This window comes from Lissotriton vulgaris, chromosome 2_1, assembly GCF_964263255.1.
Source record: "Lissotriton vulgaris chromosome 2_1, aLisVul1.2, whole genome shotgun sequence".
Lineage (NCBI taxonomy): Eukaryota > Metazoa > Chordata > Amphibia > Caudata > Salamandridae > Lissotriton > Lissotriton vulgaris.
This window is the reverse complement of record NC_141687.1, coordinates 1,326,879,195-1,326,892,143: the sequence shown is the minus strand read 5'-3', so window position 1 is coordinate 1,326,892,143 and position 12,949 is coordinate 1,326,879,195. Positions and strand designations below refer to the sequence as shown.

The window sequence follows — 12,949 nt, the reverse complement described above, 5'->3', positions numbered from 1 at the left end:
AATGTTTAAGCTATTGCCATTACAAATTAAATAAATTATTTAAGTATTAATTATTTAAAAAAATTAAAAGCCATTGTTATTTGTAATATCAATACATCTAAGTCACGTAAAAACAAAACATGTTGCATTACAAATGCTATAGGTGTTTGCGAAAGTTATAACTATTGGCATTGCAAATGACAAAGCTATTAATTTAGCTATTTTAAAAAATAACACATAAATAAAAAAAAATTCATTTATAAGACCAATAGCTCAAACTTTCCTAATGCGAGCCCTATTGCATTTCCAATGCTTGTCTTAACAAGGAATCCCAACCACTGGGGAGTGTGAATTGGAATATTCCTACTAGAACTTTTTTTTTCTTTTTTGTGATTTAGGAAATGGAAGATGCAGATTCATACACATTTAAAGAGAGAAAGTACATCATTAGGAAAACACACTAAATATGTATAAATACATATTTTGATATTACGTGATAGCTGAGCTAAAGATGAACAATCCATTGCTTGAAGCAGCCTCAAATGTTTTGACCCATTGTGCATGCTTCCCTACCCTTACATTGGTAAAGCAAATACTCTAATTGCAAACAGGCTATATAGTGAGCTTGTCATTGCTGGAATGTTGGGACACCAGCGTCTAACCATGCTGAAGCGATACAGGTAAGTACAATTATGATAGCTACAAATATTGCATTTCGAAATATAGAAGTATTGTCTATTTCTAGTATGATTAATATGATTAATTCTGAGGTCGAACAACCTGCTGAAACAATTTGCCCTTAAATAACAAAAATCTAATTTATGAAATTTTGAACAGCTAGCAAACATATGTACAATGCCAGCACAAGGAAGTAAGAATCCAGGGCAGCAATCATGGAAATGGCATCCCAATTCATATAATTTAGCAGGGGTGTCAAAGATTAGAGTCTTATAATGCTGTACTATGAGGTTTGTGGAGAGAATCTTACTAGTTTATACTGAAATTCAGCCAATTATATATCAGTGTTCAGTTTATTGTCCCAGCTCTCTGTCTAAGACTCTTCCACGATCATTTTAGAAACAAAATATATGATAAAACCCAACCATTTGATTTTTACCATCAGATATACAAGATACCAGCTTACAATGTGTCATATTGAAATAATCAATACTTGCGTTTGAATAAAATCTCTGATCTGCAAGTAATATTGGAACTCAACATGAACAATGTTTGAGTGACAAAGCCAAAGGGGGAAGTAAAATCTGGAAAGGTCGCTTTGACAAGGAGGTCTGAAAATCATGTGAAAGCTACACCTTTTATACCCAAGTAAGAAGGCCTGGTCAGAAAAATATTATGAAGGATGACAGAGTCAAATGCCCTTGAAAGATCTAGTAAGATCAAGAAGGAGCAAAACTGTCCACACTCAAGTTGCGATAGACAATCTATTTGTTCCTGGGAAAATAACAGTAGAAACAGGAGATTGAAAATGATGATTTAATAGAGAGGCCAGGATATAAGAGCTGGTATTTACAATAATGCTATAATAAGGTTACACCGATCTACTGAATTCTCAGGGCCCAGCTACTTAGATGGAACCTTCAGTTCCTCAGTTGGCAACTGAAAAAATTGCTGCTGTGAGATTAGGAATGTTAAAGATCTTGAGTAAATAAAACATGATTTTAGCCTCCCTTATCCCACGTTTATAGTCATAGTAGTTTTTTGCCATTTCACTTTGATACTGAATCGTATTCTCTCCACTACTTTTTTTCAATAGCATGAAGAGAGCAATTGTGCACTACTAAGCCTTGGCAAAGCAATCTACAAGAAGGGTTTGTCTGTTTAGTGGGTTTATTGATCTTAACAGTTTACTAAGTACCTTGGCTTCATTTTATCAGTTCTGATTTGTGGGTTATTCTCTAGTCTAACAAAGGGTATCTTCACACCCTCAAGGCCAACACGGCATGAATGAATCAGGATGTGCTCCCTTCATCTCTTCTGTTAAAGATAATCATGTCCAGGTGTCCATGAGCTGAACAAATGTCATTGGTTGCTATGACTTTTGCCAATTGATGAACACTAAGGGCCCGATTCCAATGGCGGAAGCGCCACAATTCCGACAGGTGGTCCTTTTCTGACTGCCTGTCGGAACCGCAACATTACCTAGCATTGCGAGCAACACCGTTGGGATCATGATATCCATTTCTGCCTGCCTGTTCATGGTGGTTAACCAGCAAGCAATAAGTTGGCGGAAAGGGACCTTGGGGGACCGTAGCAGGCTCCCCCTTCATCCTGGACACTTTCTCTTGGAGGTTGGGGGCACCGATGGTGCCCCCCTACATTTCCCTGCACCATGTGGCAGGCACCACATGGTGCCTGCCACATAGTGCAAGGATATGTAAACAGTGCCCTATTTACAATGCTGCGGATGCTGCAGCCAGCAGCACCCGCCGCAATGTAAAGTCACATCGTAATGTGGGAGGTCGGTAGGACGCCTCGTAGGCGATTGGTCCCAATACAGCAGTGATGGCGGTCGGACGATAGTCTGACCACCAACGTAATGCCCTTAAGGGCCTGATTACAACTACAGAGGTCCATTGCACCACTGTAGTCGCGGTGGTTGGACTACCACTGGTCTGCTGCAAACGCCGGGGCTCCCTGATCCCGCAGCTGTGGCACAGCGGTCTCAGAAAGCAATATGCTGGAGTTGCCAATGCAGCACCGCTGAGCATAATATGAGTAGCCTGACTGCGGCCCTATCCATGACGCTGAGCCCGCCATGGACCGCCTCTGCAAGACCGTCCGCACAGGAATAACTCATAATCCGGCAGGTGATCTGACCTCTGGTTCGGTAGTCCTGTAGCAGGGCACTGGTGCGACAGTCCACCAAACTTGTAATAAGACCCTAAATATGTAAGAGGGGACCTGAAACAGAATCTAAGATGGATTTTATTTCTTTTACATACAATGCTGTCTCTAGGTCTTTAAAACAGTGCCTAATAAATTACTAATTAATGTTAGATTAAAATTCCCTGTTTGTATGATCTACAAATACCACTCTAAATACGAGCAATGTTTCAAGTACCTTTTACAGCTGACCTTAATAAAAACTAGGGGCAAAAGGGGCAATAGTTGCTTGGTACTTAACACAGTGTGGCCACACCATCATGAGAACATCTGCAGATCTGACCTAGTAAGTCGAGAAAATAAGGCACATACAGATTGAATTTTTCAGCATTTACCACTGCCCAGTAATTATCCGATCCTCCGTTACAAAGGGTGATACCTGCAGGGTGACCACAGCAAATTAAAAGCGTCAAGCACACTAGGGTTTCTGTCCACGCGGGCCAGCTTCACAGCCAATGACTATTCTTACAATATCCTTGAGTTTTTAAAGCATATTGTAGTTGCTAGATCTGGGATTAAGTGGTGAAAACTTGCACTCAAAGTTCAAGTGTGACAATAAAGCAGGCTTGGTTCTAAATAAATAAATGTGATTGTGGAATGAGACTGGTTTGCTTTCATGTCCTCTGGTTAAGTCGTCTTTTCTTTCCCTCCCTATATATAGCTTTTTCCATTTCCCTCCTTTTTTCCTCTTCCTTAATATATTACAGGTGTATGTTATTTGTCACATACTGATTTATATTTAATATATTGTTTTGTAACCTATGAAATTGCCTATCTTTGAACTCCAATAAAAAAGTATGACAACAATGGAAGCTAAACATATGTTCAATTAACGCCTATCTCAGTCGTTCACCATAAAAAAATAGGGAAGGCAGAACCAAATTGCTTTTTCAGGTCTCAACCTTGACATTTTCTCAGTTGAGGACCAAAGTTCATATTTAGACGCAGTGTGTGGACCCGACCCTCCAATTTAACATCACGGTCATCATCTCTATAAAAATAAAATACAAATTCTGGACACGCACTGCGCATTATAAACATATTAGTAGTCAGCTCGAGCCATAAATGCTCAGAGAAAAACAGCTTTTGTGTTAAGCAATGTTCTGCCAAATTAATTAGGAATTCACTACAGCAGGCAGTGCCCTGTGACGAACGGGTCGAAACAATCCACCCAGAAAGCGACAAAGAAAGAACGCGCCAAAATGAAAAGGGACTGAGGGACCCCTTCCATAGGGGGGTCTGCCCTTCCCGGGTAACCAATGGGCTGCGACTGCCGGCTTCCATGGGGTCATTTGTTGTACACGCTCTGCAGCAAAGAAGGGTTGCACCGCAGTTCAACACATTCCAAAAATAGTACATTCTCGAACACTCTCGAAAACAGAAGCTGGGGTTCAAAATTGAGATGCGTTTAGGGTTGCGACATTTCCCAGAGAAAAATACCGGCCATTTGTTCAGGTGTTAATAGTCTGCATAGGGCCCAGACATGGTACTTAAATACAACTTTATATATAATCTTTGTTTTTATTTTTAACATTGTGTTTATATTTTTGTTAACTCTAGTTATCGGTCGTAGATTCTGAAGACAGCTCTAGAGCAATTTAAAAAAAAAATGTTTTCTTATATTTGCTCTCTTGAAGTATCTCCTGATAAGGGGAAAAACAGTTGTAGGAAAAACAGTTGTAAGTGATTTTTTTCTAGTTTTTGTACCCGCTTGGACGTTAAAATACGGGTCATCTCAGTAATAAACCTGCGAGTCAGATACCCTAGATACACAGCTTTGAAGTCATGAAAATCGCCGATCTTTCTTATACAGTAGGAACATGACAACAAACACAATATCCCTGCCCTGACCCCTGTTGGCAATTAACTAGGATAATAAGAAAAAGACTATAAATAGGATGTGGTGTAACGGGGGACCAGGTTCGACTCTTGGCATCAGCTCAACATCCCATGATTCTGGAAAAATCACTTAATATCCCAGAGCCTACCAAATATGAATGTGTCCTTGTGTAATGCAACTGGTGCTTATTTAAAGCACTCCAATACCTTCGGGTCGAGTTTGAGCTATATAAATCTACACAAAAAAAATCAATTCTCATAAAAATCAATCCTCAATTGCATAACATCCGTCTCAGCCACAAGGCCTCACAGTCAGAACTCGTTACCTCTTGGTCCCACCCCTTCGGACATTACAGTCCCACAAACAGCAGGGTGGGGGTGAACAGAACTTGCCTAACTGTCTCACACACTATCTTCTGTTCCTCCAGGGACATGGAACAGGGGTGAGTAGGGGTGGATGGGCTGAATTCCACATATTGCTTTGGTAATATGCCTTTAGCGCTGATCTAGATCGAAAAACCAATCAAGAATACATTAACATTCCTTTTGTTATAATTGTATTTGTTTATTCCATGTCTGCCTTTGGTAGCCTCTTGGAGCAGTGGTTCTTTGAGTTGGCATGTAGTTCAGGGGAGCCTGAAGTCTTGGTATGGGTGCGTTGTTTGGCATGCAATGTCCATGTTGGTGGTAGATAGACAGTCGTGGCTTGCTCAGAATGGGGTTGGTGAGGCGGGGGATTAAAGAAAAAAAAAAGTACCTTCTCTGCTGCATGCCTCTCGTGCCGCCACACGCCTCTCTTCCTCTGTTGGAAGCACCAGAAGCACTGGGCTTCCGGGCTCTCCCAGCCAATCCTGTTTGAATGTTCAGGAAGTGCCTGGGTAGGCGGAGTAGTTCTCCACGGGGCTGTGCAACACAGCCCAATGGAGAACACGGCAAGTGCGCATGACGATTTGGCCGGTCCTAGAGGGCCGGTCAAACTGACGTGCACTTAGAGAAGGTCAAACTACTATTCCCCTGCTATGGCGTCAGGGAGCCAGCCCGCCCAACTCCCGAAAGCAAAAGAAAATGAGAATAACATCTTGTTATTATAATTTTCTTTTTTTCACTGCTGCAATAGCAGTGGGGTGACGCTACTCCGCCCACTGTTGAGAAGTTGTGTGTGGGTGAGCGAACTGGACTGTGTGGGCAGGGAACCATGGTATTGCGAGTGGCTGTGATGGAATTGTGTTTTAAGTAGAAATTACAGGTACCACTGGCTCACTTCTGAGTGGAGCAGGTTGGTGCATGTGACGGCTGCTAGATCTGTGTTTGTTGTACAAATGTTTGTCCACTGGTATCATTTGCAAGCTTAAGTGTGTTCATATGGAGGACCGGTTCACCTGGTGTAGCCCGAACATTAGTATTAGTGGAATAGGTTTCATGTAACTGTGTGTCAGCCGAGTGAGTTAGGCAGGTGAGATGTTGGTAGGAAGATGAACAACTGTTTTTAGTTTGGTACTTCATTGGTTTTTTACAACACAGTAGTGTTGGTGTTAGTGTGTGCGGTGGGTGGACACCAGCAGAGTGAGGCTTTGCATAAAAAGCACTTAACTAAGTTGTGTTATGGTAGATGTGTTCATGCTAGCATCGATCAGCACACTTTGGCATTGTCTCAGTAGTTGAGTTATTTTGCAAAAAGTGTAATCAGTCTGAGATGTGAGAGTGAGGTAGAGGGTCAGCATAAGACTTATCTGACTTACCCTTGAAATCTTAGGGAAGTCTTTGGGAAGTAGTAAAGTGATGGGCCGGTGAACAAAATGTGTCACTGTCGCAAGAAGATAAGGGATAAACGCAGCACTTGACTATACACCACTATTCACAAAGTCGACTGAACAATCAGTCACCAGAAGTGCTGCTATTTTGTCTGAGCAATGGAAATGATGTTGCTTAAAAGATGAATCTGCTTTATCTGTTTCCACAGATTGCAATGGCGCGATTTTACACAAATATCTCTTTACTACAGATTGCGCTATGGTTGAATTTTTCCATGTTATTTGCACCAAATGACAACTGTGCAGTGACTTTTACATAAACTGACTGACAAAAGTCAATATTCTTCCCTAGTCAGCGTTATTAATACTGGTGCAAATCTGCACCAGTGCCACCTCTGTAATCTGAAAATGCTGATGCAATCTGTGTAATTAAGCTCCGTTCCCGCACGACTCGCCTTTTGCAATAAGAATACAATACCGAGCTCCTCTCATAAGAAATACCGCAGGGGCACAACGGGCATTTGCACCCGCTTTGCACGCCTCCGGGGCACTGTGGTATTATAGAAGGGGGTGCAGACGCTGGTGTGTCCGCTTGTGAGTCTCTGACTGCACCCGCCTGCAAGGGGATCTTTTATCCCGTTTGAAAGTGCAGGCCGGTGCCGGCTGCACTGTGAAAACACGGAACAGCTGCTCCGTGTTTTCACATGAATGCGCACAATATCACTTTTAAAAGGTAAGCCGGGTGCAAACAATGATAATGTGTAATAGGGCCACTGCTGTCTTTTGTAATTTTTCGAATTGATACTATACAGCAGAGCAGAGTGCATGTCATGGCTAGCCATGATACCCCACAGCGCCCAGTTCCAGACATGAAAAAGAGCCAGCGACCTACCCCTGCAGGTGAAGAAACATTACAAAAACATCTTGTAATTTTCAGCACCACATACATCCTGCAGGGAAGGCCAGATGGAGCCACCAAAGGAAACCAAAACATGTAAATAAACAAAGCAGGCGCCTTAAGCCAAGTAAAGGGACCTAAACCTTACGTTGTAGGCGTTAATTATCAGCTGTAGAATATTTTTGGAGTCTTTATCCAGGATTTCCACTGTTGTTCCGGGTATCAGGGACGTAAAATTCTATAAAAAAAAGAGAAGAAAAATAAATATGCATATATGATTTTCGAAACATAATGTACTCGCATACAGCCAGCGGTTGTCTCACAACATGAAAGCAATAGACAAAACAAGAATTGTGAAATAGTGGCGTTATTCTATACAAAAGGACACAGAAATGATGCAGCAATGGACGGTCATCCTATGTGGCTCGGTTTTACAGACGTACGTGCCATATACCTGGTAAAGAAGCCAAATTAGGAATTATATTTTGCTACTTCGACAGATATTAATGCACAAAAAAGGCCACTGCTATAGAAAATACACAGCACTCTTAACACAGAAACCTATGCATATCCAGTAGGCCGTATTCAAAACGTAATTAACTAGCAACTAATAATTTTATTCTACGTGCAAGCCCAGGACTACTTTTGTTAGTGATGACCCTTCTAACTCACACATTAAAATATTGGATATTAAATGTATACAATGGTGCACTACGGAAAGATATGCTTATATCTACACGTTTCTTGTAATAAAATCTGTGCCTCTCTAATTCTGCAAAACCTAGTTATGTTTTTGTTTAATTCACTTTTGGGTTTACGCTGTGCTCAGACTGTATGGCCTCTGTGAGCATTGCTTTTCCAAGAAACAGCAGAGCAGACAATATTATACATTACATATTCATGATGCACACGCCTCTCTAGGAATCACTATATGATTGAATGAATTCATCAGACCTTAGAAAGAGATACAAATTGTTCTGGATTCTTCCACATAAACTCTGAGAGCATCCTGAAGTAGCTCCTGCCTACACAACACTGTCCATCATGTAAACAAGAACTTGAATGACTTTTGCCTCCTCCTGTAAACCATTTGTTAATAGAGATTTATTTTGGTTGCCACTAACGATACATCTAGATAAGTCTGCTAAAACACAATATTCTCATATTTGTTCTGAAAAGTTCAAACCTCTTCGAACGTTTAATTTGCTCTGTTCTTTTCTTCTGTAACTTCCAGTAGTATGCTGACTTCTTCACTTGTTACAAGATAATCTTTAAACCTTTTTACGGTTATAAAAGATAACCGGTTCTTCATTTATAGATGTATCCCCCTCCTACCCTTCTCCCCTCATCCCAGATCCCGGGTTTCAAAGAAAAAATGTAAATATCTCTCTCCCCTGTTTATTAATAGCCAAGTTTGTATTTCTTGTAGCTTATTCATCTACGATGTTCTGCTAGTTCTCTGCAACACATCTTATTATTCAATAAAGCTTTTTTAAACACAAAAAGAACTTGAATGACTAGAAAAACAAAACGTGTCTGTGTCACCCAAACAGCTTCCCATTGGAGCTGCAAACAGTAGTTGTGTTGCCTTGTGTTTCAGCATTCTACAACCAAACGTGGGCTACACTGTAACGCGCTATTACATTCAAGATAGGTCTGCTATTGTTTCCATGGAAAACAAAGGTCGGTGACATGTGTGTCTTCATTGTATGTTCATATTCATTTCTATGTTATAGCAACAAAGGAAGAACTAGTGAATGAAGGTTGCTTTGTCATCTGAACTTCTATTTAGAAAGCAACAAAGCTGAACTGTATGGAAGGCCAGGGGGCTTTCAATACAACCTGCCTTTTCAATTTTCTGTCTGTCATTCATGCAATGATACTGCACGAGTTAGCGCATGCATATTGGCTTTGCTTCATACTTATTAATAACCCTTGATCTATGAGAGGTGGATATCTTGAGTTGAAATATGCAGATTCTGCTGCAGATAGTGGATAATTGGAGTGCAGCAACGCAATAAAGGTGGCAGCTTCACATAGCACTAGTGGCCTTTTCCTTAAGGTAGAAGGGTGCAATGAGAAGCACAAGACGCAGAATTCTCATTGTGGCCAAAAACAGGAGGTATAATATACTCAGTGAAATGTGTGTATTTATTTTGGCTTGTGTAGGTTTGATTTTCCTGACATATATGCGGGGCGAACCAAAACGAGATGAAAAAATTGGCTATGGGGAGGACAATAATAGAAAATGTCTGTCAGAGAAAGACAAATCAAAACAACCCTGCCCGTGCCTCTTCTAGCCTATTCATAATGCGGATAACACCGTCTCTCCTGGACTAGTGGGGGAAGAAGGCAGAGAATCGGTGGGCTGAGAAGTGTTTGAGGTAAAAGTAGACACTCTCTTATCTGGTGACTTCCCCGTCCCACCAAGAGCGGGGGAGGGGGGGGGGGTAAAGAATAGGATTGACAGTGGGATGTGGAAGTGGAGGCAGTTGTAGAGCCCTACTCCACTCCTTTCAACAGAGATTACAGTGTTCATCACACTATCAGACAAAATTGTGACCTATGCATCTCCACTGGTTCCTTCTCCAGTGCAAATGATGGCGGACCGTGCCTTTTGTAAAGCCAATGATAATAGCGCATATCTGGCGCATAATGCGCAACCTCTACACAAGCTATTCTGTTCGATATCACTATCCCACTTCTCCCTTTTTTAGCTCCAGCTCCAGTCAGGCAACAGCTGGCAGTCCCCACAGGCATGTGACACCACAATGCGGTAAAGGTACCAGATTCTGTCAAATTAATATACGTGCAGGAGCAGCATAATTTAGAATCCACCCTCTGCATGTACTCTATTCATGTGTTAGAGTATATAATCCAATGTGTGCCTTAACCCATTAACTTGTGTATTTTTTGTTTATGCCTTTTCATATACAATGTGGCTGTGTTTATTTGGAAACCATAATGTTTTGAAGTGGAGTGAATAATTAACCTATGTATTTATATGTATTTGAATGTTCACGTTATAAAGATGACTGCTTGTTTTCTTATGGTTAACAACAGTATAATGTACATCCATTTTGATTGTCAAGGTAACTTAGCTTGACATAAGGCCTTAGCAGAGTGCTACACATTTTAAGATTGCTAGAATGTTGTGTATTTCTTTCTTTGCAGGCGTGTTATCAAGTCCCTTGTTAGCTAGCAAAATGCTTATTATTTTGTTCTAGATTTATAGTGAGGCCTGGGAGGAGAAACCTGGAAGCAAACATGAAGAGATGATGGTGGATAGAGCCCCCTGTACCCAGTGTACTAGGGATATACAACACTCCAGGACGAGCAGGTGTGCATCTAATTTTGTGAGAGTGAGAATTTGGGGAGTCTAACGGTTCCCAGGAAATGCCACCACAGGAGCGGTTCTGACCTGTGGGAGAAGAACATGGATGTTCTGGGACATTCAATGGTGCTTTAAATTAGTGTCCTTAACATTCAGAGGACAGACTCTTTCCTGACTTCATAGAGGGAAGACCTTCCACAGTGTAAGGCTGCGTGCTAAACACTGAACTTCTAAGGAGGTTTACGTGATGCTAACACGTTCCTTATTTCACTTTTAATTTCTTGATTAAGCTAGAATTAGTTTCTCTATGGAATACACACAACTGTGGATAATTTGCATTCTTTACATACTGATTAATTGCATTCTGTATTTTATAATAAATATCTCGATTTAGAGTGCATGAAAACATTAACAGATTGCCTGTTATGATATCTTTGATTAATCATTGACAAGTTTAATTATTGTAATCAACTAATAATCTGAAAATAAACCTTTACAGCTGCATACAATCATCTTGGTTATTATTGTAGAATTGTGCTGATTTATTGAAATTCATGTCTCCTGAAAGCTAGTTGTCTCTCCACGCTTGAAATCGACTGTCAAAGGTCCATATAACCTGTGGGGGATTCTGTTTGATGACTATACCAAAAGAACGAAGCTTGGAGACCGCTGCTCCTTCAGTGGTTTAAATTATTTTCTGGCTCCCAAGAAGACACAGGTTTTTAAGGGGCCATTTATTGTTGAGAAAAATAAAATTACCTTTACACGGCCCTGCATTTCTGACAGTTAGCAGCTACAGGCATTCCAGAGTGAGCCTGTGTCTCAACAGGATTGCTTAAATCCTATTTTGGCATTATTCACTTGATGGCCCGTTATGCCGCCATTCACCAGAAGTCTTTCTTTATGGGGCAAATAATCGTGCTGCCTGCTTTTGTACTATCAGCAGTCTCTACAACTGTTCCTTGGGTCTGTGTTTAGATTTTCCAATAGTTCAGTGTAAACATCTCCAGTGAGATGATGCATTCTAGTTCATGGTCCAAGTGACCCTATTGGTTCAGGAGCACGAGTACCTAACAGGCCATGTTTATTTTAAAGGTTGCTATTTGCCAGGGGTGGTATAACTGGATAATCTCTTTTTCACACATAATTCTCAAACAAATTATGGGTTTTATGTGAACTACGCATGGAGAGTCTTCTGAGAAAAAACTGCTGCTCAGAAAAGGCACATGAGTTAAAGCTCAATCCATTGCCCATACAGTTTCTAAAGTCACGTGGTGAAAATTGGGAGTGAAGCAGATGCAGTCGCAGCATGCATCCAGTTTCACAGTTCCCAAAAGGCATTTTCTGCTTGAACTAGGTCAAATAAAATACCAGAAACGGACAGCTGGATATGTGCACACAAGCATAGTTGTTAAAACATCTGTATGGAATGCGAGGCACCGCTTATCTGAAGCTACATGGGAATGCACTGGAATTATATGGGAGCCAACATTCTAGTGCTTTTGATATACATTATTCCATTATTTCCAATATACATGTCCAAGCGTCTTTCCTAATTGATCCTTCTAACCCTTCAGCCTTTCTCCGCTCTTCTTTTTTCAGTTCTGTATTGTTCTTCCATCCTGTGTGTTAAATAGGTTTGATTCTCTCTTAGTAGAAAATCAAGTTAATCCAAATTTGTATGTACTTTTTTGATTTTAATGAACACATGTATTATTGTCAAATACTTTACTCATTTAAAGGAAAGGCTTAAATAAAAAAAAAGTAAAACAAAAAATAACCCACTTCATTCTACCAACTAAAGAAGCTCGATTTTACCCTGATGTAAGCCTCGTGACGAGGCACTTAAGCACTTACAAACTATGCCTCTTGCCTACCAGACAGAATGTTCCCCAGCGACACTTTCGACCCTTACATGCTGCTATCTTTAGTCATTTGCCAATCCTATAGTTTCAGTGCCTCTCCAGGTTCTTGAAAGGTAATATGAGTTTTTTAAATGTCGTTCCAAATAGCACCATGAAGCATTGTTGCCTTTCCACGAGGCCCTACTATATTTATTTCTTTTTAGTAACAAAACCTTGCCTAATTTAAGGAACTCGAGCGCCCCCTTTTCTTCATCCTAGGAGTATTTTGAATGTTATTTTACATTTATTAAAGGGGTAGGAGGTCCGTGTTACACACAATCTAGAACTAGTGTAGAATAGTAGGTAGCTGGTATAATTTTGCATGTGACCCAGTAGGTTC

General features: G+C 40.7%; 1 protein-coding gene across 1 annotated transcript in view; it reads right to left on the bottom strand.

Annotated features, from left to right (window-relative positions):
• Positions 1-12,949, bottom strand: part of ITGB5 (integrin subunit beta 5) — a 658,371-nt gene that overhangs the window by 256,210 nt on the left and 389,212 nt on the right. Inside the window, exon 8 of the mRNA XM_086957094.1 lies at positions 7,520-7,609. Coding sequence (XP_086813220.1) covers positions 7,520-7,609 — 90 coding nt within the window. The remainder of the gene's footprint in view (positions 1-7,519; positions 7,610-12,949) is intronic.